General features: G+C 45.2%; 3 protein-coding genes across 11 annotated transcripts in view; 2 read left to right on the top strand and 1 right to left on the bottom strand.

Moving 5' to 3' along the window:
• Positions 1-8,943, top strand: part of FZD4 (frizzled class receptor 4) — a 92,329-nt gene extending 83,386 nt beyond the window's left edge. For 2 of the 3 annotated variants that reach the window (XR_014814850.1, XR_014814848.1), the window contains one exon: positions 8,767-8,942. Coding sequence is in view for 1 of the 3 variants with exons in the window: in XM_084975590.1 (XP_084831716.1) it covers positions 8,767-8,907 (141 nt within the window). In the remaining 2 variants the exon portion in view is untranslated. Of the gene's footprint in view, positions 1-8,766 lie in introns of all 3 variants that reach the window. The other variant, XM_084975590.1, reaches the window with a different exon arrangement.
• A 5,181-nt stretch (positions 8,944-14,124) lies between these two features.
• On the bottom strand, positions 14,125-25,155 carry PRSS23 (serine protease 23). Of its 2 annotated transcripts, none has more exons than XM_003357230.5 (2): positions 25,072-25,155; positions 14,125-16,739 (listed from the first exon to the last, which is right to left on the bottom strand). In XM_003357230.5, the coding sequence occupies exon 2, from the start codon at positions 16,733-16,735 to the stop codon at positions 15,590-15,592; it is 1,146 nt and encodes a 381-aa protein (XP_003357278.5). In that variant the 5' UTR covers positions 16,736-16,739; positions 25,072-25,155; the 3' UTR covers positions 14,125-15,589. The 2 variants fall into 2 exon arrangements, with proteins under 2 accessions (XP_003357278.5, XP_003129779.1); XM_003129731.6 differs by lacking the exon at positions 25,072-25,155 and adding an exon at positions 24,582-24,714.
• ME3 (malic enzyme 3) overlaps positions 24,873-26,155 on the top strand; it is a 316,923-nt gene continuing 315,640 nt past the window's right edge. For all 6 annotated transcript variants that reach the window (XM_084974338.1, XM_084974331.1, XM_084974339.1 and 3 more), the window contains exon 1: positions 24,873-25,465. The gene's annotated coding sequence lies outside the window, so the exon portion shown is untranslated. The remainder of the gene's footprint in view (positions 25,466-26,155) is intronic.

The following is a 26,155-nucleotide window of genomic DNA, read 5'->3' as shown; positions in this document are numbered from 1 at the left end:
TAGCCTCCTTTAATCTGGAGGTGACACAGAGCTCATGCTCAATCCCTTTGCACTTTTTTTCTTTTTTTAAATGAGAGTTGCAACGTTTATTTCAGGTTCTCTTGGGGGTTTTTTTGTATTTTTTTTTTTTTCTTTTTTGCCACACAGGCATATGTGGGGATTCCTGGGCTGAGGATTGAACCTGTGCCACACAGCAGCAGCCAGAGCCACAGTGGTGAGAACGCAGGAGCCGCAACCTGCTAGGCCATCCTCGGAGAACTCCCTCCCTTTGCATTTTCCGCTACAGCCCTGCTTCCCCGCTTTCCGTCATGGAGAGAGGACTCAGAAATAAATCATTCAGGGCAAAACCCTGCTTGGCATTGCAGTGGGGCTGTAATGTAGGTGCTGGATTAATGCCAGTGCCTACGAGAGGAGTCTGGAGGGCCAGGGCATTGGGTACTAGAGCTAAGAAAGGTAAATACGGATCTGCCATACTTATTTAAGAACAAACCCATATCTTAGCAGCTCATTTCTTTCGACTTGGCAAAGATACAGGCTGCCACTGAGAGCAGCAGCCATGCCAAGTCAAGCTTGAAAAATCTCTCAACGTCTTCCCTTCCCTCCTCCTCCTTTCCTTTTAAAAGGAATGATCTGAGCTCAGAAATCATCTTATAAATATTTTAACTAAATAATAAAACCTGGTGGCTCTCTGAAGCGAGAAGCCCACAATTAGGCTGGTTTCCATCAGTCAGGGGGTGTTTTCAACAATTCCTGAAACCAGGCACTCTCATTTCTGGCAGCTGGTATCAAACATTAAAATGCACATACAAATCGTGTAAGTTTGAAAGGTTTGTTCAAATATTTCCTTCCATCTTCCAAACTTCTCTCCTTTTTTAAAGAATGGAGGTGACACTGATTTATAACATTATGTATCTTGTGTGCATTATGTTTTTATTTCTGTATACGCTACAGCATGCTCACCCCTGAAAGTTTAGTTTCCACTTGTCACCTTACAGTTGACCCTCTTTGCCCTGCCCCTACCCCTGTCCTTTGTGATACTACTAATCTGTTGTCTGTATCTATGTGTTTGTTTCTGTTTGGTTTGTTTATTTACTTTCATATTTCATTTTATAGTTATTTGATTTTATATTTGTAAGTGAAATCATGTAATGTTTGTCTTTTCCACCTGACTTATTTCACTTAGCATAATAGCCTTAAGGACCATCCATGTTGCTGCAAATGGCATGATTTCATTTTTTGTTATGACCGAGTAGTATTCCATTGTGTATTCTTTATCCACCCACCTGTCGATATGCATTGAGATTGTTTCCCTATCTTGGCTATTGTAAATACTGCTGTGATGAACATAGGGTGCACATTTTGTTGTTATGTATTAATAACTGTTCTCTTTATCATTATATAATGTCCGTCTTTCTCTCTTGTCACCTTTTTTGGCTTGAAGTCTATTTGTCTGACATGAGTATGGCCACACACACTTTCTTTCGGCTGCCACTTGCTGGAGTATTATTTTCCATACCTTCCCTTTGAGCCTATGTTTATCTTTAGGGCTGAGGTGAGTCTCCTGGAAGCTGCGTATAGTTGAGATTCTTTTTTATTTTTATTTTTGGCTGCACGCATGGCATGTGGAAGTTCCCAGGCCAGGAATTAAACCCTCGCCATAGCGCCAACCCAAGCTGCTGCAGTGACAACACCTGATCCTTAACCCACTGCACTGCAAGGGAACTCCTTGGGTTCTTGTTCTTTAATCCATTCAGCCAGTCTGTGTTTTTTGATTGGTAACTTCTGTCCATTTATATTTAAAGTTATTATAGATAAATGAGAATGTAGTACTACTATTTTATCTTTTGTTTTCTGATTGCTCTGTATTGCCATTGTTTCTCTTCCCTGTGTTTCTGTTTGTCATTTTTGTTTGGTGTTTTTCTATATTTTTCTCTGTTTCCCCTTTTTTATGTTTCATACTATGAGGCTTGCATAAAATGTCTCATAGGTAAAATAATCGGGTTTTTTTTTGCCTATAGCATTTTATCCTCCTTTGTGATATGTTTCATGTTTTTCTCTTCTCTTTTTTAATGTTTTTCTTGTCTCAAATGAGCACTTTTTATGTTGAGTTTGTTAGCAAATTGAAATCGATATAGTTATTTTTACTGCTTTCCCCCCCATAACATTCACGCTGTAATTAAGTGCTGAATAACCTATTCCGACAGGTTGTAATTTTCTGATTCTATTTATCACCTTCCTCAAAGTTTTGTGTACTTTTGTCTTTTTGTTTCAAAGAGAAGCGCTCCCTCCAACATTTCTCATAAAGCATGTCTAGTGGTGATGCATTCCCTCAACTTCTATTTGTTTGGAAGAGCTTCTATTTCTCCTTTGCATCTGAAGGATAACTTTGCTGGAGAGAGTAATAATCTTGGCTGACAGTGTTTATCTTTCAATATTTCGAGTAGGTCATTCCACTCCCTCCTGGCTGCACAGTTACTGCTGGGAAATCTGCCGATAGCCTGATGGGGATCACTTTGTAGGTTACCATGTTTTTACCCCAACTGCCTTTAAAATTCTTTCTTTGTCATTGACTTTTGACAGTTTTAACATAAAACTGAGGTAGTTTTAACCTCACTGAGGTAGTGAGGTGGTCTTTTAACTTCATGGACTTGTATATCCAGTTCCTACCCAGAGTTTAGGAAATTCTCAGCTATTATTTCTTTAAATAAACTCTTGGCTCCCTAATCTGTCTCTTCTCCTGCTGGGATCCCCATTTTCCTTATATTGTTCTTCCTAATGGACTCAGATAGTTCTCTTAGAATTTCTTCTTTTTTTCTTTTTTTAAAGATCTTAGTTCTCTCGTCTTCCGCCTGTGTCCTATCTAGATCTCGATGTTTGAGTTTGCTAATTCTTTCTTTCATATGGTCTGCTTTATTTGCAATGCTTTCTAATGCATTCTTCATCTCCTTTATTGAATGCTTCAGCTCCAGAATTTGTTTGATTCCTTTTTAGAATTTTAATCTCTGTGTGTAAAGTATTCCTTCTGTTTATTACTTTATTTCTGAGCCATTGAACTGCCTCTGTGAGTTTTTTGGTGGCTTGTGGAGTTTCTTCATGACAGCTATTTTGGGTTCTCTGACAGTTCAATCAACCTATCCTCTGACTTTAACTTTGATTTTAAAAGAATTGTCCCTGTCCTTTTGTGACACCACATCACTGTGCTTTTCCATGGTGCTTGAGGAGTTGTCCCTCTGCTGGGGCATTTGGAGATATAAACACCGTCTTCTTTAGGTAGAGCTTTTCCACTTGATTCTAGCAATTCAACAGTTAGTAGAGATCTTTTTTCGTTTTTCATTGGCGCTATAGGATGAGTTTTTGGTTTCTTTTGCATGCGTTGCCTCTGGATATACTTGAGAATGGGTACTTTCCACCTTTACCGCCTCTGTCAGAGTTGTCACCCAGTGTCCTCATTGTCACTGCTTGTGTCTCTGGGGCTGCTGGTGCCTTGCTGCTACCACTGTTGCAACCATCTCCATCTGGGGTACCTAGATGGTGGGCGCCTCCATCACGTCCAGGGTCGCCTGGTTCATGGGCTGGTGGGGGAAGGAATGTGGGGGAGCAGGTGCTGCTGCCACATTGGAGGTTGTTCACTGGCACCACCACTGGGGGCTGTGGGGCCCAGAGCGGATTTTTGTGTGCCATCTCCACTGCTGCTTCGTATAAATTTTTTGAAAGTCTTTTTATAATTATGCTTTTGGAATTAGTTTCTTATGAGATTCATTTCCTTTAGAATTGCTTGCGATATTTGAGATATCTTTGTGCCTTCCCTGGGAAACTCATGATGTGAGAAATTCTAACTTGAAATTTTTCTCAAATGTAGTGAAAATTTCAACAAATAATAAAGACAAAAATTAATAATGTTTTAACCAGGTCAGTATATTACATCTTTTAGATATTTAAATTTTTATCCTTTGGGAGTTTGGAAACTCCCTATAGCATTTTAGAATCATTGGTTTTTTTGTATTTTCTATTGTTTCACAAATGTCTTCATGGTTTTCTAAAAAGCTGAGGAGCTTCAGGCACTGTACCTGTGAGCCTGAGGGATGAATCAACCTGAGCCCTGGCCTAGAATAAAGTTAACATTTAACATTGTGACACTCGTCAAACATGACTGAGACCAGGTGCGAGAGGTCTGTGTCTCCACCTGACTGTGAGTGATGTGGAGCAGGGCATCTGCTTGTTTTGCTCAGTGTTGTATTTCCAGGACTCAGAATAGGGCCAGCACCACATCCATCCACCCACCCCACTCATCCATTCATCTGTCCATCCAACAAAATGTTTGCTAGACACCTACTGCTGAGCAGTGACTATTGATGCTTACCTGGCTGCTCAGATGCTGGAAGTCTGGAGGGGGTGGGTACTTTTGCACAATGTTTATTTAGCATTCAAATATGTGACTTTTAAATATATACACATTATCACCTTATAAATCACACAATTCATTTGTTTAAATTTTTTGAAAGTTTTATAAAAGAAGAATCCAAGTCTTGAATAAAGATCTGTCACACCCTAAGGGTGGGAACTTGTTGATGTGGGGTGGGGGCTAAAGCCCAGACTTAAGCATCGAGAGGAGAGGGTTGGGTTCAATTCCCAACTCAACCGCAGAGCTTAGCAGCCTGGAGCAAATGTTTGAACCTCTTTCGCAGGCAGTTTTTTCACCTGTGAAGTGTGTATAATAACAACTGCTTTATCAGCCTCCTGGGGCTTCTGGGGATTCATGAGATCATGAATATGTGTTTTATGAACTGTGAAGAGCCATACATAGTTGTCAGAAAATATGATTACGAAGGTGATGATCGGGGCTGTTATGGGCGGGGAGCCAAAGAGGTGTTAAATTGTCAAGTATTCTATAAAATCCCAGTACCAAATTAAGAAAAGGGTGAAGAGACACAAAGAAAGAGAAGGCTGCAAGAAACAAGAGAGTGATAGAGACCCGGCCCCTCCCCCCATTTCAATAAACATAAAGAATGACCTATACAGGAGGTGACAAAACCAGGACATCGTGGAGGTTTCCTATCATCTCCTAGAGCAAAGATGTGGCTGTCAGATTCGATGAGGCCAAGGAGTTCCTACTCCCTCGAGAATCTGGGCCACAGTCCATGGTGACTAAAGAGGCTCGCACGCTCTCCTGTTTTGGAAGCTCTCTGAGGCCCATCTGTTCGCAGAGTGGGTCTGTCCAGGTGGACATTTAGCTGTAATCTCCGCCCCATCTGCTCACGTCCCCAGGGGAAGGGATGGCTTCCCACCACCCTGCTTGGCGAAGGCACCTTTCTGGGTTTATTGGCTGCACGGAACCTTGATCCCAGACGGGGTCAACTCAAGACTCTGGCAGGACTGGCACCCAGGTCCCTGCCTCAGTTCACCACTCATGCTGAGCTCCCGCTAGGCCAATGCAGGAGGTGGGAGGGGCGATGTGGTGGTAAAGGGTGAGATTAAATCACAATGAAGTGCACAACCCAAGCACCTCCACGTGGGGCATGGTAGCCACACATGGTCCTTTGCCATTGCTCTTGGGGTTTTGCAGGCTTAGGAGCTCCAGAAAAGAGCGTGGGTTCCATTGCACTTCCCTAGCTTAATGTCCCTCTACACCCCACCCACTGTTCTCAGTCCCCCCTCTTTTCTCCTGGACAGGGCCCTCTTGAGCTTTGACCTCCCTTCCCCAGGACCCTCTGCTCTGAATTCTCAATATAACCTTCATAAGTGAGTTTTCTCCATTAAAATGAATCAGAGTGTGGATGTGAGCCTCGCTAAGCACATGCTCTTTTTCAAAGATCAGTTTATGAACCTACCTCTGTTACTCATCTGAACTCACCTGATGCCACTTCTAACCAGATTCTAGATCCTAGTGACTCCTGAGGAGGTAGTGGCTGAATTGAATTAGAAATGGGTGAGCTCATCCTTCTCCCTGAGGGATGGAAGATGAGGCCCAGGGCAGGAGTGGGACTGGGTCTCCTGCCTCATTCCACTTATGAAGGAGGCATCGTGGAGGAGAAGAACAACAGAGACAGCAAGTTCGAGACCTGGCTTCACCACTAATTAGCTGGGTATCCTGTGGTTAGTTAGCTAACATTATAGACCCTCAGTTCTGTAAAATGGCATTACCTATACTTATCTTTCAGGGTGTTTTTTTCAGATTAGATACACTAAAGTAGGAGAAATAGGCTCTCAACAAATTGCAGGTGAAATCATTCTCATGCTCTGCTTCTGTGTTTTTGTCCAGTGTCTTGATGTGGCCTCCTGACCCTTTTAGGACAAGAACCTTGTCCCATCTCCTGAGACAGTCTTCCCCACCCTCAGCCTGGTCAGATGCTGACCCAAGGTGCTTGATTCCAGGAGGTGGAAGATACAGGACTCCCTGGCTCCAGGTCATCTGGAGCCAGCCTGGAGGCTGCATCCCCTGACTTACCTTTCTGGTCTCAGCCCTGTTCTGGCCAATAACTTGGTTTTCCATCCCAGTCTCAGCATCTTGGAACTAAGAGGTCAAAGGAAGTATGGATTTCATGTATTCCTCCTTGGCATAACCTGCAGACATCCCTGCCACTAGGTCCTGAATTCCCTACCAAAGACCTCCACTGAAAGGACAACCTCTAGCCCACCTACCCTCTGCTTCCAGGCTTAGCCCCATCCCATTTCCAGTCAGCATTGACTGTAACCAGGATCTTCCTTTGACTGAGTGAAAACAGCTGCCTTTGAAAGTCCATTCCTTGGTCCTACTTCTGCTTTTTACAACCACAGAGAACAGGGCAGCCCCTCTCCAACCTGACACTGCAGGTCCTCGAAAGATGGTAGTTATTTCTTCCCTGAGTTAGCGTTTCTGAGGTGCGGAATGAGAAACTACCTTGCAAGCTTCACAAGGGCACACATCCTGTTGATATTATCTAAGTGGGTACGTGACACATAATAGGTACCCAATAAATATTTTCTGACTGAAGGAATAAATGAATGGACTCCTGTAATGTGCTGGACAATTCACTGGGCACTTTACAGCCCCCATCTGTAATCCTTGCGACAACTGTACTGGAAAGGAACTACCAGTCCCATGTTAGAGACATGATTTTGCCTCTTCTTCATCCATCCTCATTTCATCTGTGATGTCTATCCTTTTAAGATTCAGATGAAAGCAAGGTTTTTGTTTTCCTTCAAAGTGTTAAAAAAAAACCCTTTTACTTGAAAAATGTATTGAATCAAGCCAATTATTGGCTTTTCGCTTATTAAAGAACTTGTTTGAAGTAGTGATGTGCACGTACTGAGTTTCCTGGTTCTGGACTTATTGGCTGGGACCCAGCATTCTGGAGAGGGTCAGGCCCATGACACTGGCCTCACCCTTCTCATGCTATTTGGATGATGCTCAATTATCTGGGCCAGTGAGCCGCAGCCCCAGCTGCCCAGGAGCCGAGAAGTCTGGGACTGACTGCAGCCTCTAGGGTGTTGACTTGTTTATGTGGACGAGAGGAAGGGGCTCCGGCCCAGCAGCATTCAATGGGCTTTATTGGCATTTTCAAAGCACGGCATTGCCTATAAGTCATTGTCACATCCTTCGTCTACCTGGCACCACTCCCGTGGGATACTGACAAAAGGACGAGAGTGAGGGGTGGACGAGTAAAAACGTGGTACCGTGGTACAAAAAGCACAAATCTGAACGAAAGTTTTCAGCAACATCAGTGTCAAAAGGGTGTCTTGAGGACCACCGAGTGTCTGGGCCCGCTTGCACATTGTTCACTTTTCATTTCAAGATGCTGTCCTTGGAGGTCCCTCTGAGCAAATGCAAAAATGTGTGGAAAGGACAAGACTAAAATTTCCAAAGCAATCTATTAATGTCTGAGAAATAGTCATAAGTTGAACAAGCCACTAGGGGGCGATCCAAGAATGAGCAAACGTTGGCCCAGTTGGCCAGGGAAAGTTCACTTAGGGAGAGAGATTTTTTGAGTATATTTTTCAAAGCTTGAAGAAATGTGAGATCCTTTAGTCTGAATCTGCAGTCCAAGGTGGTATTTCAAACTGTCTTTTATTTTGGGAGGTTCTTTTTTGACATAGAGAGGAAAGATCTTCCTAAACGGTCGTAAATGTTTATTAAATGAGTTGTTTGGAATCATATTATCACCACAAACAAAAGAATTAGAATCACAGAGTATCTTTTTTTAAAAAATAATTTTTATTTTTTCCATTATAGTTTGTTTATAGTGTTCTGTCAATTTCTACTGCACAGCAAAGTGACCCAGTTATACACACACACACACACATATATATACATTCTTTTTCTCACATTATCCTCCATCATATTCCATCATAGGTGACCAGATATAGTTCCCTGTGCTATACAGCAGGATCTTACTGCTTATCCACTCCAAATGCAATAGTTTGCATCTATTAACTCCAGACTCCCTGTCCATCCCACTCCCTCCTGCTCCCCCTTGGCAACCATAAGTCTCTTCTCCATGAGTTTCTTTTCTATTGAAATGTTCATTTGTAGAATCACAGTATATCTTAAAAACGTGAATCCTTTCTCCAAGGCATTTCAGAAATGTCTGAATGTTGGCCATTCCAAATAGATTTTAATGAGTGATATACTTATGATTTGATAAGTGTGTAAAAGAAATCTTCCAGTACCTGATTAACATGTAAAATGAATAGAACCATGCATGATTTGTACTACTCTTGTACTGATGTTGTAAGTTCTTAGATATGTAATGCAGCTTTGCAGATATGTGCACTTTTCTTTTTTTGCAGGGCATCTTTTTCCCAGATAACTCAGCCCAGGCCAACCAGTGGCTCACAGGGATTAAAGCGAAGCTTCATCAAGAGTCAAACATCTTTTGCTCTGTGCGGCAATCCCTGAAACCCCCTCCGCCAACCAGGAGGCATGCTTAGTTGCTGCATTTCCAGTAGTTCTACAGCACCTTGGGGTAAGTGGAACAGGAGCATGAGCTCTGGAGGCAGACTGCTAGGCTATAAATCCCAACTTTAACTGTGTGTTTCCATCAAGTGAACGTCTGTGTGCCTCGATTTCCCCATCTCTGAAATGGAGATAAAACCAATGCCTCCTTATAGGTTGGTAGTGAGAAGTAAATGAATTAATCTAGGTAAAGCACTTAGAAAAGTGTCTTCCCATAGCGGGGACTCAGTAGATGCTTGTTGGTTTCATGAGCAAATGGCCTGATTCTTGACTCAATCCAATGTAAATTCATTATAAGAACAAATTCATGAGAAAATTGCAGGATCCTTGAATGGATTTTTGCTGGCTATTAAAAGTCAACAAGGCAACGGAAAACAGGAGAGTTAGAGAGTGAATACCCTCTCAGGAGAAACTCAAATTGGGAGTTCCCATTGTGGCTCAGTGGAAATGAACCCAACTAGTATCCATGAGGATGTGGGTTTGATCCCTGGCCTTGCTCAGTAGCTTGGGGATTCAGAGTTACCATGAGCTGTGGTGTAGGCCACAGACACGGCTAAGATCTGGTGTTGCTGTGTCTGTGGTGTAGGCTAGTGGCTACAGCTCCAATTTGACCCCGGCCTGGGAACTTCCATATACAGCGAGTGCGGCCTTAACAAGGAGAAAAAAAAAAAAAGAAAGAAAAGAAAAGAAAAAGAAAAAAAGAAACTCTAATTGATGTTCAGGTTGATCAGATAGGCCTCTTTGTCTCACTTCAATAATACAGTTACAATCAGTGAACCAGAAATAGAGGGCACTTCAATGAAAGTATAGAATTTGTCTTAAGGGAGTTCCCATTGTGGCGCAGTGGTTAATGAATCCGACTAGGAACCATGAGGTTGCAGGTTCGATCCCTGGCCTTGCTCAGTGGGTTAACGATCCGGCGTTTCCGTGAGCTGTGGTGTAGGTTGCAGACACGGCTCGGATCCCGAGTTGCTGTGGCTCTGGCGTAGGCTGGTGGCTACAGCTCCAATCAGACCCCTAGCCTAGGAACCTCCATATGCCATGGGAGCGGCCCTAGAAAAGGCAAAAAGCCAAAAAAAAAAAAAAAGAAGAAGAAGAAAAAAAGAAAAAATAATTTGTCTTAAAGATGCTGTCCAGCCACTTGGAAAAGTTTGATCTGCAGTCGCAGAACTTACTTTTTTCCCCCTTAACCCATTGAGCCACTAGCGAACTCCAGAATTTCTTAGTTTGTTTTGCATCTTTTCAATTATAACCATCTAAAGAGCTTAAAATTCGCCAAATCACTAACTTGACTCTTTAGACGGATTGATAGCATTTCAAAAGAAGAGGTTTTAAAAATGGCATCTAAAAGAAACACGATATAAAGGGGTCATGAACTCCAGAGTCAAGAAAAACATAATCTAACACACTATCAATTAAAAAGAAAATGTCTAGGGAAATAGAAGCTTATAGTAAGAAAGTAATTTTTAAAAATCAAATGAAAGGCTCTTTCTTACCCCAAAGATCTATATTTTCTACAAAAATGAGCCATTTGAAAAAAATATGGACTTGAACTCAATTCACAAATGTTAATATCGGGATGTATAGACTCAAGTGTAATCATTATAATGTTTTATCCTTTCACACAATGAGTATTATAAATAATTGGATTTTTGAGTCAAATTTTTTTGAGTGAACCTCCAAAAGATTTTACATTTTGAGTCCTCAGATGAATGCACATGAAGAGGATGTGGGACTTTAAACAGCTTGAAAAACTTAATGAGGCATAAAGAAGCTGATCAAAAAAGAGGGGGGGGAATTGAATGAGTTCTTTCTAAAATTCCATTATAGCCAATCAACAAACACATTATCCCCATGAGGACAGAGAAAACTGGTGGCGTTTCTGTGGGATCTTCTAACTCTATGTTTGGCTTGTCTGACAAATATCTTGTAGTTAAACATGTCACTTCTAAGGGATAGTGTCCTTATGTCCAAGCAAGGCTTATCCACAGAGAACATTAGTCATGCTTGTGTTATACGGGTTTACCAAACATGGCATTTTCCATCTGGGAACTGTGTGTAGAGCAGTATTAATAATCCAAGAAAAGAAATGCACTAACCACCAGGACACTCTAACTCAAAGATTTATTAAAATGTGAGAGGAACAATCAATTAGGTCAGTTTATAAAGTGGCAATTCCATGTCACTGACGCCAAGATATACTGGTTGACAAGGTAGTTCCTGATCCTTTCCATTTTGAGGGCTTGCGCATCGGTCATGATGACAGTGACTTCAAAAGGAGAAGACACAGGGACACCTCAAGCACAGGAATGTGTCTCATCTGTCTCTGCAGCTCATGTGGTCACAATGCCTGGCACCAAGAAGGGCTTATTGCTGAATGAATAATTGAATAATCGATAATTGCAGGGATGAGGGAATAGGCAGAGGAGGAGCTTGGGCAATAGGAGAGGCTTGAAATGTATTCAGTACAACTTGCTGGAGGCCAGGTTGTATGACTGGGGAGCCATGGAGGATAAACCTGACCACCGTATTGGACGGGTGGGAGATCCAAGGCTAAGAAAATTTAACTTTATCCTCTAGAGGCCAGAGTCTAGTCAACAGGTCCTATCAGGGGTGGAGGGTGTGTGTGTGGCATAATCAGGTCTTTGGGAACATGACTTGGGCAGCTGTGGGTGAGCTGGGAGGCTCCAGTTTGCAGTCTTCTTGATAGTTTAAAGCAAAGAGGGTAAGGGCCAGCGTCAGAAGAAGATGGACAGCACCTCTGGAAGACAAGTTGCCTGAGTGATCACATGTGAGAAGTGGGGAAGGAAGACGTCTCCAGGACACAGGCCAAGTCGTAATGGACATCCACTCATGTTCTCACCACTTATTTGCTGTGATAGACCGTGGGCTAGACCACAGAAGATGTAGGGAAGAACAGGACTCAGCCCCTGTTCTTACAAGGCTGATGGTCCAGGAGGAGAGACAGACACATAAATAGCAACAGCCGTGTAATAGGTTCTGGAACAGGTTAGCATATGTACAAGGCACCACCAGAGTTTATTCTGGAATATGTTTGGACGCAGGACTATCCAAGCTCAAGTGATTCTGAGTCACGGTATTACAGGTTATATAGAGCTCCTGGGCTCGTTCGTTCAATCATTCATTTGAAAAACATTATGTATCCAGAACCTATGTGCCAACCATTGATCTAAGGGTGAAGATACAGCAGATGAAAGTCCCCGCCTTCAGGAAATGAGAGTCTAAGGGCAGAAGACACAAAAGAAACATTAACATGGCACAGAGGATGTAGGATACGGAGTAGCGCTAAGCCGAGATGGTAGAGCAGGGAAGGGAAGTTAGATTTGTCTGAGGAGGGGCTGGGGAGGGTGGGCCTTTTAGAGAGGAAGGTCCCGGAAGGCCTTGCGGGGAGGACGGCTCAGTGGATGGCAAGGCTGGACCACGGTTCCCACGGCTGCTGCTCCATATCCAGCGCCTTGCTCTGTGTATTTCATTTTCTGCCCTTCTCCCCATCCTCTCCAATGCAAACACTTGGGCCTTGCTTCACTGGATTGGAACTCGACGCTTCTCGAAACTGTCCTCGCTCTTTATGGAAGAGACTGCCTTAGTCCTTTTAAAGTCTGAAGATGAGTGGCCGTGATAAATCAAGACCAGGAAGGCTCTTGGTATTTTTACACAGTCGATACGCACACACATACCAAACCGAAGAGTCACCCCGCGCTTTCCACCCCTGGAGAACATGGGGCGGGGCGGGAGGGGATGGCTGTGGGCCTCCCTGAGCCCCTGTTTTCGTGGCCCTTGGACTCCCCCGGGGGAACGTGTGGCCGAGTTCTCGCACTTCCTGAGGGCAGAGCTATCCCAAGGCTCCAGGAAGGAATCAGTGAATCCAGAAGTCATCACAGGCATGGAGAGCCCAGAGCCTGCGCTCATGCAGGGGGTGGGGGTGGGGTGGGGGGTGGGGTGGGCACGGGGGTGGGCTGGGCACTGAGATGCCCCAGGCGAGCTTCTGCTTGGGGGACAGACGACTCCTCCCTGGTCCTCTTCCCGCTGCTGGCTGCTTTGCCCACTGCAGCCAGAGGTACATCCTAAACACGACCTCTTCATTTCCCACCCCTTTGCCCACCACCCTCCCCTACCTGGTTTCAGATTTTTTTCTCCTGGCTTCTGGGAGGCCACATTTTCCTGATTTCCCTAGAAAAGACAAAAGACAAAAAAAAAAAAAAAAAAAAAAAAAAAAAAGCCAAAACCGTGCTTTGCTACTCCTGAAAAAGTGAACATGCTAAACTATCTTGTATCCTTACAATTCTAGGAGGTATGTTCTATATAGCTGGTGGTGCTATTCTTAAATTATATCTACTTGTGAACTAAATACAGTGTTATTTTAATTTCGTGCCGTTGCCCACCCTTGTCGAGTTTCAACACTGTGAAAAATCAAAATCAAGAAATCACGGGGTTTCAAAAAAGGAGTATCTATTTTAAAAGAAACCACTTCTGGTCTAGGTGTCCAGCAAGCTTCCCTTAGCGCAAAGCAAAGACAAAAACAAAACCCCCAAATATCTGACTTAAGAGATGGCAACCTCTTGTCGTCCTCAGGCTAGATGCCTATTAGTTTCCAAAGCATATTGTAGTGGAACTCTGAAAATTCCTGGCGGCCCTGCCTCTTTGCTATGCATATTTCTTACGTGATTTGAAGAAGGCACTGTGGTTGTACCCTCTTGCATCCTTTATCGGGATCATTCTTCGGAAAAGCTCAATGAACTCAAGCCAGAAGTCACCCAGAGAAGGTTTAAGCCTCAGTGTTGTATTGCAAAGTTCTCCCAAATACATAGTCACAATGCAGGCTGGATTTGCCAGGGATGCAAAGCATACCAAATCAGTGACTTGTAATTCATTTGCTTCTTTTCTCTACTGATACATTTTGAAAGAAGTGCTCAGGCTGAGAGGCATAAAATAAAAACACAAAAGAAGTCCAAGTCTTCTCTTTATGTACTGTGAGGATCATATTGACAAAACATTCAGAAAGGCATTTGTGGCAGTGATGATTCTGATCCATTTTTCATCCCCAATTTTCATTTTTACTCTTGTACTTGATTACATGTGCCTGTGCCTAGAGTATTCCAGTAAAAGCAGCCCTTTTAAAGCTAGTTTTTCTAAAAAAACAAACAAAAAACAAAAAACAAAAAACAACCATATTGGTTTTTCTTAAAGCACTTTCCAAATATTTTTACTATAAAATAAGTAAGAGAGAAAAATGTCCAAATTGCACAAGTACACAGCTCCCTGAAAGCACACTTAAAACCATGCAGAATAATTTTGATTAAGCTGTAAGACTGTGCCAGGCTCCAAACAAGTGGTTATTCTGTTGTGACATCTGCCAAGCAATGCATCCATTGTTCTCTGGAATTTAATTCATTTTAAATTACTCCATCCAAATGATAAAACATGAGATGTGCTACACTCCAGGGGTAAAATACAATGATTGTTTTTAGTGGGACCACAACTGTTAGCTGGGAAGCAATACAGCCTGTTCTAATTAGGCCCTGATTATTGTCTTCTGGAAAACAGCTAGTTCAAGAAATGTGAGTGAAATCCTGTTAAATGGAAGGATTGGCATAAACCGTCTTGCCTACTCTGGTATGATGGCAAAGCTGGCAGAGCCGCCTGCAAAATCTTCCCCAAAAGTAAAGAGCAACACCCTTCAGAAGAAAAATTATTTCAAAGCTGAAAGACACTTGGGACACTGACTCACTGTAAGATATAGTTTGATTGGAGTTCCCATTGTGGCGCAGCAGAAATGAATCTGACTAGTAACCATGAGGTGGTGGGTTTGATCCCTGGCCTTGCTCAGTGGGTTAAGGATCTGACATTGCTGTGAGCTATGGTGTAGGTCGCAGACATGGCTCAGATCCTGCATTGCTGTGGCTGTGGTGTAGGCCAGTAGCTGCAGCTCTGATTAGACCCCTAGCCTGGGAAACGCCGTACGCTGCAGGTGCACCCCTAAAAAGCAAAAAAAAAAAAAAAAGATATAGTTTGATCTGTGTACCAATGTAGTCTACAAATTATTTCACTGACCCAGGACTACTGTGCAAATGCCCCCAAATTCAAAATATGATAACTGCCTGTCTAAAAAGTACTGTGTATACTCCTAAGAGTTGTATTGGGTGGGAAAACTGCCATCTGAAAACCCTGATGAGTAGGCACTAAACAAAACAAAACAAAAAGATAAATCTCAGGAGAAAATACACACGTACACACATGTAAGAATTTATCTCCCGTAGGCCAGGGATTTAATATAAACTTCAGAAACAAGTTCAGGTGAAATAAAAATCAAAGTTCTCAAAAAGTGAAAGATTAACTTAATCACTAAATCTTCCCTATTGCCCCAAACATCAGCATGTTTTTTTTTAATATCTATGCAAAAGTATGCCTCCAAACTGCTTACATGATATATGATCCACAAACCAGTTTTCAAATGATACGGCCAGTTATCTTGCAGTTAAAAAAAATTAGGTAGAAGATATCGTAACACAGTTCACACATGCACGCGTGCACACACACACACACACACACCCACCCACACACCCCAATGACAAAATCTGGCCTCTCCTAATATAAATACAGGAAGACCATGAAATGCAACCAGGAAGGAACACCATGTCACCCCTCCCTACAATCCAGATAGTTTCCTTTAATCCAGTAGCAAATCTGGGCATATTTGAGAGGGGTGATTCTAACGGCCACGTTGAAATCCTGTGGAGAACCATTCATGTCTACCCACTGGTGCCCAGAAAAGATGCCAATAATTTTTCGTTCCCACTTCTGCTGCTGTCTCTTCCACATCCTCACGTAGACCCCGGACCCGCTGGCCCCGGGCTGGGCGTCACACTGCTGGTAGAGCAGGTCATAGGTCTCGTCTTTGACGTCACAGAAGCGGTACACCAGGTTGCCCGGTCGGTCATTGTCATAACCAGAGAAGTGGATTCTGCCTCCCGGCAGCTGCTTGGCGGGAGGGCTCACCCCAATCTTCATGAACTTTCTCTTGTGGGGTTTTTTGAGTTCCAGGAGGGCATAGTCGTAATCCATGCCAATGTCATTGGCATTGCCCTTGATCCAGCCCTTGGGCACGTGGGTGCGCTTCACTCGGATCCACTGAAATTTCATCTTCTCGGGCACCGCCGAGCTCGAGTTGTTGGCTCCTCGACCACCGTCTTTAAACTTGGGCTTCAGGAAGCCCACTCGGAGTTTCTGGGTTCCTTTCACGTAGGTTTTCCCATCATGTATGCAGTGGGCAGCCGTGAGGACGTGCTTCTCGGCCACCAGGGTGCCGGTGCAGCCCGTAGATAACTTCACCGATGTCGAGAAGGGGTAGTTGAGCAGGAAGTCCTTCCCAAAAATGCTGAATCTGCTGTCGTAGCCATAAATCTGCCGCTTCCTTCGAGACTTTCCCGAGGCCTCGCCTTCGCCACTTCTGAGGACGTAGATGCCCACCTGCGTCTCGGTGCGGCTGCCGTTGGCATAGAGGGTTTCGTAAGACAGGTACTGCTTGACCTCTTCGTAAGTGGGCAGGGGCGTTCCCTTATGACACTGGGGTCCACACGAGGAGGACACTTCCAATTTGGCTTCGGCCCCAAAGTCCGGCTTGGCCAAGTTGAAGGTGGACTGGGGCAACACCACGGGGAGGCGGTAAGCAGGCCAGGTGGGTTTCCAGTGGGCACTGTAGGGACTCACCTGCCCCACAGCACAGAGGAGGACGAGGAAGAGGAGGGCGAAGAGAAGCCCTGGAGTCCCCGCCATGCCGAGCATCACCCTGTAAGCAAAAAGACAAGCAGGTCAGGAGGGCCAGGGGCCACACACTCCTTTGCTGCAGAAGTGGCCGAGGCGTGCCTGCCATGGTTTTAAGCCTGTGACCCCTCCTCAGGGATCAGGGTGTGGAGCGGAATCCTTAGGTAATGGTCTCACTTACAATGCAAGGGCTTGACCTTGTTAGTTCCTGTGGCTGGGTGCCCAAAATGGAACGGAGTGTTCATTCCCCTTGATGTTTTAAGATGCCCCTGACACTGGGCAGCATGTATGGGGTCATCAATCCCCAGACGAACTGCGTGGCCAGCCTCGGTGTTGGGGAACCATGAGCCTTCTTTGTGCTCCATCCTTTGATTCCCCCCCCCTCCTCTCCCACCTCCTGGGTCCCCCTGCCTTTCTTTCCTTCCTTCCCCTCATTCTCAGTACAGCGTGGACTTGGAAAATTTTTCAGCATAACTTGCTCATCTAGAGGGTAAATTTAAATCACACGGGTCCTTGAGTGACCAAGGCATCAAGGTGGGCGGGCTCCACGGCATCACACTTCCTGGGACTCTGATCACTTTTACATGGTGAGCAATTCAGAAGAAGCCATAAGACTTTTGTTTTGCTTTGAATTTAGAACAATTTTTTTTGTCTTTTGTCTTTTTAGGGCCACACCCGCGGCATATGGAGGTTTCCACGCGAGGGGTCAAAGGGGAGCTGCAGCTGCCGGCTTATGCCACAGCCACAGCCACGCCAGATCCGAGCTGCATCTACAACCTATTCCACAGCTCATGGCAACACCAGATCCTTAACCCATTAAGCAAGGCCAGGGATCAACCTGCATCCTCATAGATCCTAGCCGGGTCCTTAACCCACTGAGCCATAACGAGAACCCCCTAGAACAATCTTGACTGTTATAAATTTAGTTCAAGCCAGGCCATAACGAGAACCCCCTAGAACAATCTTGACTGTTATAAATTTAGTTCAAGCCAGGCCCCTGAGAAAACAAACTTTCCTTCTTTCTTTGGATTTTGTTGTAGACTACCAGGATCTTTGTCAAAGATCGAAAGCTCTAAGATTCCATTGAGTGTCACATTGTGACTATTATTACTGTTGGTTACTTTTTCAGGTCTGTGTATCTGTGTTCCCAGCAAGTCTAAATGCCTTTAATTGGGGCCTATGCTAGCACTCAACGAAGATGTATGGGAGTGGAGAGCTCATACGAATGGAAGACTGAATGAATGAATGAATGATTAGTGTGGCTCAAAAAATACGTCTTTTGCATGATGCATGCTGAGTGCCAGTGACAGAGATGTACGTGGATGATGCGGTTGCTCAGAGAAAGGGCATGAAATCTGGTTGTGAGGAGTAAGAACAGGGGAGGCATTCCAGGAAGCTGATGCCTGAGATGGGTGTTAAAGTTGAACAGAAATTAGGAGTTTCCACTGTAGCTCAGCAGGTTAGAATCCAACTAGTATCTATCCATGAGGATGTGGGTTCGAGCCTCGGCCTCACTCAGTGGGTTAGAGGCCCCGGCATTGCTGCAAGCTATGGTGGAGGTCAAAGATGAGGCTCACATCTGGTGTTGCTGTGGCTGTGGTGTTGGCTGCCAGCGACAGCTCCAATTGGACCTCTAGCCTGGGAACCTCCATATGCTGAGGGTGTGGCCCTAAAAACACAAAAGACAAAAAAAAAAAAAAAAAGAGAGAGAGAGAAAAGAAAGAGGGAACAAGAGTCTGTGCAAGGGCACGAGAGACAGGCAGCCGTACGCCTTATTTCAGGAACGACACTTAGCAAAGTTGGAACAGAGGCTGAGGTGGACAAGGGCCCGATTACACAGGGCACTGACGAAGGAGTTTGGAGTTTTTCCTGGAAGGTATGTTTCAAGACCTGGCATGACCATCCCACAAGAGAAACAACAATAAAGAAGACCAGAAGTACATTTATAAATATTTAAGATCAGATGGCTCTGACTGGCTCTAAATCTTCTATTCAAGAGACGCTCACCGGGAGTGCCCTGGTGGCTCAGTGGTTTAAGGATCTGGTGTTGCCATTGGTGTGGCTCAGGCCACTGCTGTGGCTGGGGTTTGATCCCTGGCCCAGGAGCTTCCAGATGCCGTGGGCGTGGCAAAAAAAAGAGAAGTCGACTTAGGCAGGTTAATTCCTTCACAATCGAGGACCCTAAAACAAGGACAGGGGGGTTAGGTTTTAAGAGGCTGGTAAAACCTAGAGCGAGTGGGAATTAGAAGAAACAGTTTCACTGTGCTCACTCTTCCTCTTTGAGATTACAGACCTGCTGGCCACTTTGGGGTGTCTTTTGCTTTCTTTTATATAAAACTGGAAAGTCCTATCGATCTGATCTAGTCTAGTCTGGTCTAGCTGAGCCGCCAAGCCATAGTCCCAATATCCACACACTTTGTTTCTCCATGGTGTGCTTGCCCCACCCTGCTTTGGGATTTTTTTTTTTTTTTTCTTTTTGCTTGCTTCTGATCCCACTTCTCTCAGGTACAGGGCTGGAAAAGAAAAATGAAGCCCTAGACAAGCCAGTTCCTCAGGACTTCCTGATTCCATGAAACTGTTTCTTTCCATTTTCCCCACTGGGAAGGGTCCCTGGGTCATTTTGTGTGGAGGCAATACATCTTATTATTTCCCTAAATCCTTGCAATCCCGAGGGGCATGTGCATGGGCACACATATATGTTTGTATGTGTTGGCTGAGGGTATGGCCAGGATTCAAGGTTCTAAATGGGTGAGGCAGGGGACCCAAGGGGTGAGTTAGGTGTGGTGAAGGCAACACTTTAGCAGACTTGGGGGGATGACTCTATGATTATTTCTATCTCCTGACCGAGGACCCAGCCCTTGGACGTACCTAGGTCCTGGACAGCCTTTTCTCTGTGGAAGTTACTGTCTAGGTAACTTAATGCCCCCCCGCCCCAATCCCCGCAACCAGAATCCCTGGCAAATGTGATGGGTACTGGGATGAATCCTGTATCTCCCAGAGGGCTGCATCTTGGACACCTACACACCACCTCTCCTCCCTTTGACTATAAAGTGGAGAACATTAATGCCTGCTAACAATTGAGCAACAGATATGCTAAGCCAAGTTTTACTCTGGCTTATCGTAAGGAAAAAAAAAAAAAACCCTGGAATCCAGAGGTCCGAGCTGCCAGGTATTCCTGTTTTTCAAAATAGGATTCTTGGGGGACAGAGAGGAAGAGATGAGATAGTATGATCTTATGTATCACCCTAAATTGTAGATATTTTCGAGGGGCGTGCAGAACAGTTAAAACATGCTCGTGTTATCATCTGGAACACACCTCTTCAAATCCCAAATCTGAAATGTGTCTGTTAATGGGATCCTAGGAGTACAGAGTGTGAATTATTTACTGCTGCAGAACAGTTCCAGTGGCGCATGTGTTTAGCCTTATTCATTCGTCCAAACATTGAAACTGTCCCTTGGCAGAGGTGTCAGGGAAAAGGACCGCAGGAAAGAGTCTGACAGCAGTTCAAACACACTTTTAAAACTCCATCTAGGAATGTTGTCTTAATGAATTAGCCCCTTCTCAGGCAAAATTGATTCTAATTTCACTTTTCCAAGTGCTTAGCCTGTACAGTAAACCCCTGTTTGAAAAATACTTTAAAGACCTTGAAGTATGCCTCATTTCACAAGTGTCACCATGGCACATCTTTTAAAAAATGTGTGCCTTTCAAAAAGAAAAAAACTGTTTTTAGAGGCCAGATGGTGAGTTAGTGGGTGTGGAGATAGGGGAACAAGTCTTTTCTGGGGGTGGGAGGGTGTGAGCGCTGGGCGGCCAGCTAGGCTCTCCTTGGCCACAGCTTCACTCCAGCCTTTCAACATACAGGACTGAACATGTTCTCCAGCAAAATGCTGGGTGGCTATGCCAAGAACATTTGGGACCACTTACAAATCACAGGATGCTGTTAGAGAATGCTAAAGTGCCCACTGCAGAATATGACTAGCAATATTAATAGTCTAGATAGAATATTACCTAGTAAATACTAGATACTATTACTAATCCAGAGTCCTTGCAGCTTAAATTCTGGTCATCTAGCCAGTTTGGGAGAATTTAGCCATCTAGAAGTAAAACTGCTTCTAGATGAAGCAGGGTGAAGCTCCAATCCCTTAGAAATAAACTTTTCAGATGCCTCAAAAATACGAACTCTATTGGTTTAAAACATCCTTTACAAGTTCCCTATATTATTACTCCAACTCTATTCCTTACCTTTTGTGGTAAGACCTTATTCTAAGAACACTTTCTATCATGATGAAAGTTTCTATGTAACTGGTGAAAGCTACAAAACTGGATTAAAAAAACCTGACACTTTACTTCAGATTTAGGAAGTAAAGCAGGTCAAATTATTCCAAATTGGTTTTTCAACACCTGATCAGAAATTGGAAGATAAAACTATGTAGTCTCAGGTCTCCACCTGGGTTTAAAATGACAACTATATTAAAGTTACAAGCTTCATAAGATGCTCACTCCTTTACCACATGTGTGTTTAGAGTGGTTTAGAAATTGTTATGAACTGTGACCTGATGATCACTGTGGTCTTTTAGCTCTGTTCTTTCCAGGTCTAGGATTCTCCCATTTTATAATTTTCCAGGGTCGTAAGAGTCAGACACTATGTTGTTTGCAGATAGCGTCTGCATTGTCATTTACTGCTCGGGAGCTTCTACTCGCAGAATTACGGAGGGTGGAAGCACAGGGGGAAAGGAAAAGGAAAATGTATCATGTTAATTTCTTGCCTGTCTGGGTGACAAGATTTCCCTTAACTGCAAAGGAAACAGAGGCTGCCAGCAGAGGGCAGCTTTCGAGAATGGAGTGGAGGCTGGCGGGGTGAGAATGTTCTTAGGAAAGCGTGCAGGGGGGTGGCGGTGGGAGTGGGGACACACCCTAACCCCACTTAGGGCCTTTCCTGAGACATTCACCCCTTGCCTTGGCCCCTTTCCCATTAATATCACACCGATGAGAACTGTGATGCTTTAACATTAGGATGGTGGCTTTGCATTAATTTCCCAATTCACCTGATACTAGGATAATTCCTCAGGAAGCAATTATTGTTTCCATTTTTATAAACTCTAGGCAAGCCTTCGCCGTGCCCTTTTAAGTTGATTTAAACAAACAGTCTAGGATGTAAACAGGTGTAATGAAAACATTCTTAATCTCGCTACTAGAAAGGTAACTAATGGATCACATAACTTTTCATTCTCTCCTGCCTTGACAAATGAATTACCTTATCCTGGCAGTACTATCTGGAAAACTCACACCTTAAACAGGGACTAAAGATTTCCAAATCTTATTCTTAGGAAGAAAATTCAGGTCTACATTTCATACCTAGGAATAAGCCTTTACCAGATAAGGCGTTCTCAGATACATAATTATCTTTGAAAGTTCCCAACTAAGTATTTTCATGCATTACTTCACCTAAATGACAAAGCAGAATGGAAAACGAAGGTAAGCAAATATTTTGTCATCGTGTTTAGCAATATGGAAACAGTATTCCTTTTCCAGCTCTCTATCTGACTCACAAGAGGGTTACACTTTCCATGGCCCATCATTCAACATGAGCCACTGTCCGCTGTCTAAAGATATTTATACCTTATGAAGATGCTGCTACTTCATAAGCCCACTAATAAGCTTACAGAGAAGGGACACTGCACATTATCAGATGCGCAAACAACAATCACTGCCTGGAGGCTGGGTCCTCCGATGGCTCTCTCCCAGTTTCTGCACCTTGAAAACTGCAACAACACAGGTCTCCTCAAGAGGGCAAGTGTTTGGAATAAAGATGTAATTCCTACAGCAAGCTAGTGCTGGCAGGGAGAATCTAATCTTTAGGATACAAGTTCCCTGTTGTACAATGTCTGAATTCCTATGACTGCTATAAACAGTAACACCAGAACGAAACAGCAGGAAAGCTTGTGAGGATAAAAGCTTTGGACACCATTCGGAAGGATGGCAAAGGGTTTTTCCATGGAATCTGTGGCCAGGGATACTGAACAGAGAAATCAGGCTAATTCCTAAAGCAAATAGCTAAAAATGAACAAAGCTCTGGGAATACTCTGCAGCCAGGCTTGCTCTTATTTTCCTCTTAAAGGGAAACAAAGCTAATCACCTAATGGTTTAAGAATTACAGTCTTGTACAGGAAAGAAATGCAGGGCATTTGTAAATCCAGCTACACTAAACATAATCTTGTGGTCAAGTGAAGCTTAACTTCTCCTCTATCAGATTTTAGGCAGAGTGAACTACACTAGTGAGCCCGGGGCCAAACCTGGCAGCAGAACAAGAACAGAGTATAAAACTGTAAATGGTGAGACCATGAGAAGTGAATTCCCTGGAGTCAGGGGCCGTTTTGCAGGAATAATGGCTGGTGGATTAAATCCTAAGAGATCTATGAGAAAAGATGTGCAGGAGGACCTGAGGCTCTTAAACACTGCAGACAAGGGCCAGTAAAAATCTCAGACTAATGGACACTTGGGCATGTACGCCACAGACAGAAACACACACCCACATTCACCTTCTATCTCCATAAATTGCCACTGTTACAAAAATGAGATCCATATTAGTTACCTTAGAAAAATGCTTCCTTTCCCGTCAAGGCACAGGAAAGCAGGACAAGTTATCTCTTGACTTAATTTAGGTTGGGCCAAATACAAGTGAAACAATTTATTCAGATGCAGATGGTGTGCATATGATCCCAAACACTTTCACAAGTACTATAGAGTGGCTTTTGTGGTAGTTCCTAAGTTCCTCTTCCCCACCCCACCTCCAATCCACTCCTGTCTAACAGACTTCTTGAGAGATGCAGTTACACACAACTGTGACGCTGAAACAAGTACAATAAAGAGCCTGATATTAGTTTGGCATTCAGCTTTTGGCCACAGCTGACTTCAAACTATAAATTCAACTCCTTGCCACAGGGCCTTGTGATAACAATTCTAGCACTGGCCTACCTGCTCCTAAGGAGTGCACAGGGACGTCCTCAAGTTCAGTTTCAGGAGCTAAGAGAAGGTAGCCCTATGCCAAGACCAGTCCTGAACCAGGACCTTTCCAGCAGCCACAGGCTGTTTTTGAGGTCGCATGGGTGTCACCCAAAAAGCAATTAAACACACAGGATTTTTATCAGCTGCTCTCTCATGAGATGTTCAAAAGCAAACCTAATTTGTATTCTGCAGGAGAGTGGCAGTTTGCCTTCATCTAAATAATTCTCCTCCTCTTTTAAAACATGTCTTGAAACCTTTTTCGAACTCTTATTTAAAAGTTACCTTGTGATGAATGTCCACAGGCTAAAGAAAAAAATGCTTGCTTCCAGCAACTGTTTACAGTTGACAGTTTTCTAGGGAAGCGCAGGGTCATCAATTAATGGGCCAGAAAAGAGCCTCCTCCCCAACCTGTTTGCTGCGCTCTGCTTGCTTGCCCAGGTGTGTTCACAATCAAGTGCCCAAGGTTAAAAAAAAATGAATGCTCAGATCTCGTCGGAATACGATATGCAACATTTCAGGGGAAAAAAAGTGATGGTGTGTGTATGAGGTGAGGGTGTTGTCATTTTCCAGACGGACGACAGCGTGCCCAGAGTGGGCTCTTTCTCTCCTCCCACCCAAGCGTCCCAGATGGCAGCTGCAAAACTTTCTTGCCCCACCCGATCCACGGGCGACACAGTGAATCCAAATGCCCTGCAGCCCCGGCGTCTCTGGGGAGCTCCCGGTCCCAGCCCGCGAGCCCCGAGGGCGGCCAGGGCGAGGTCTGCGGTGCTCCCCGCACTTCGCGGTTCCTCCGCCCCGCGCGCACCAGCCCTTTGTCCGCAGCCCCAGCCCGCTGCGCCCCCAGCCCGCGCCCGCACTCACCCGCGCCGAGCCGCCCGCCCGGGCCCCGGCTCTCCGCGCCGCTCACACAGGTGTGGGCTCCGGGAGGGCGCGCGCAGCTCCCATGTCGGCTCCGCGGCGCGACCGAGTGCGACCGGGCGGGCGGACGAGCAGTGCCGGCGGCCGGCGGGTCCGCCCCCCGCGCCTTCCGAGCCCGCCCCGCCTCCGGCCTCGGGGAAGCCGCGCGGCCGCCGCCCCCCCCGCCCCCCCGCGTGCGGCCCGCGCCTCCGCCTCTCGCTGCCCGTCGCGGGCCCGAGCCAGGCGGGCCGCCGGGAGGACGCGCTGCCGTGAGGCCCGGCGCAGGTGGCTCCCGCGGCGCTCTCTTGCCTGGTGCCGGCCGCTCCGCGGCCCCGGCTGAGAGCATCCCCTCCTGAGAGTGCCTGGGGCCTTTGCTGCCCGCAGGCCGCCGCCGGCTCTCAAAGACTAGGGGTCCCCAGAGTCGACAGCCCAGAACTGGGACCGCGGGCCACACCTGGTGCGCAGGGAGTCCTCCGCGAATTTGAAGAGCTGGAGAGAAACTAGTGCGCTCCCCACCCCACATGTACTGAGACTTTTCAAAGTTCTGAGGTGATGACTGAGTTCCTTCCGCTTTGCCCAGTCCCTCCGGGACCTCCAGGGAGCGGAAACCTGCATTCCAGTGGCAGGACCACCAGTGCTTTGCAGCCCCTGCAACTGCACCCAGTGCCGTGCGTGGAGCCTGGAGCGCGGCGGGGGCTTGGCAGCTCGAGTGGCGGCTGGATGGGGGACCCCTCCCCCAGCTCTTGATTGGGGCACCAGCGGGTGGAGCCACATCCTTGCCCAGGGGGGCCTGCTTCTGAGTCACTTCGAGGGGCCAAAGAGGGGTACAGATTATCACTCTTTCACAGGTAAGCCTGAATGGACAATTTGGGGGTCATAATGACTGGCCCCAGTGACCTTGAGGCCGCACTTTCCCTATCAAGTTCTTTAGCCTGCCTTTGTCCCGCCAAAGCCTGCTCTCAAAAAGAGAGGGCCTAATGGGCTGTTTCACGCCTACCTGGTAATGACAGACCGAAGGTGCTTGTGTTTGCGATGGCGTTTAAATAGGAAAGCCCCAACACATGACACTGTGTGATGACTCTCAAATGTGAGGGCATAAGGGCAAAATTTTCTTACAGCTCCCCACTCTGGGCTTAAATGATTTTCCTTTAAAATGTTGCATTGCGGTGTGTACTATATATAAACATAAAACCAGATATAAACTTAGGTTATAGCTTTTGAACAACTCTGGAATGAAACCAAAACAAATTTACAAATTGAATATAAAATTCTCCTCCCAGAACTATAAAATTTAAATTACTATTGTTTACTCCTACTGGCATCATGTGGTACTGGTGGGCCACGTGTGGGTACTTTAGAGCTCTGCGTGGCTCTGCCAATCTTATGGTGTGGGAGGGGCCCTGTACTGACTCACTTTTCTTCCTTCTTTCCCCCTCCCAGCTGCCACACCTCCTCTGCTCACACCCTATGTCATTGTAATAGTTGGCTTTCACTTGACTCTGATACATCATTTAGAGAATAACTTTGCGCTGTTCCTT

The sequence above is a fragment of the Sus scrofa genome, chromosome 9 (assembly GCF_054392235.1).
Source record: "Sus scrofa isolate SSC_HxYL_T2T_F1_AM1 chromosome 9, Sscrofa_HxYL_maternal_Yorkshire_Landrace_v2.0, whole genome shotgun sequence".
In the NCBI taxonomy this organism is placed as follows: domain Eukaryota; kingdom Metazoa; phylum Chordata; class Mammalia; order Artiodactyla; family Suidae; genus Sus; species Sus scrofa.
This window is presented reverse-complemented; position numbering and strand designations above follow the sequence as displayed.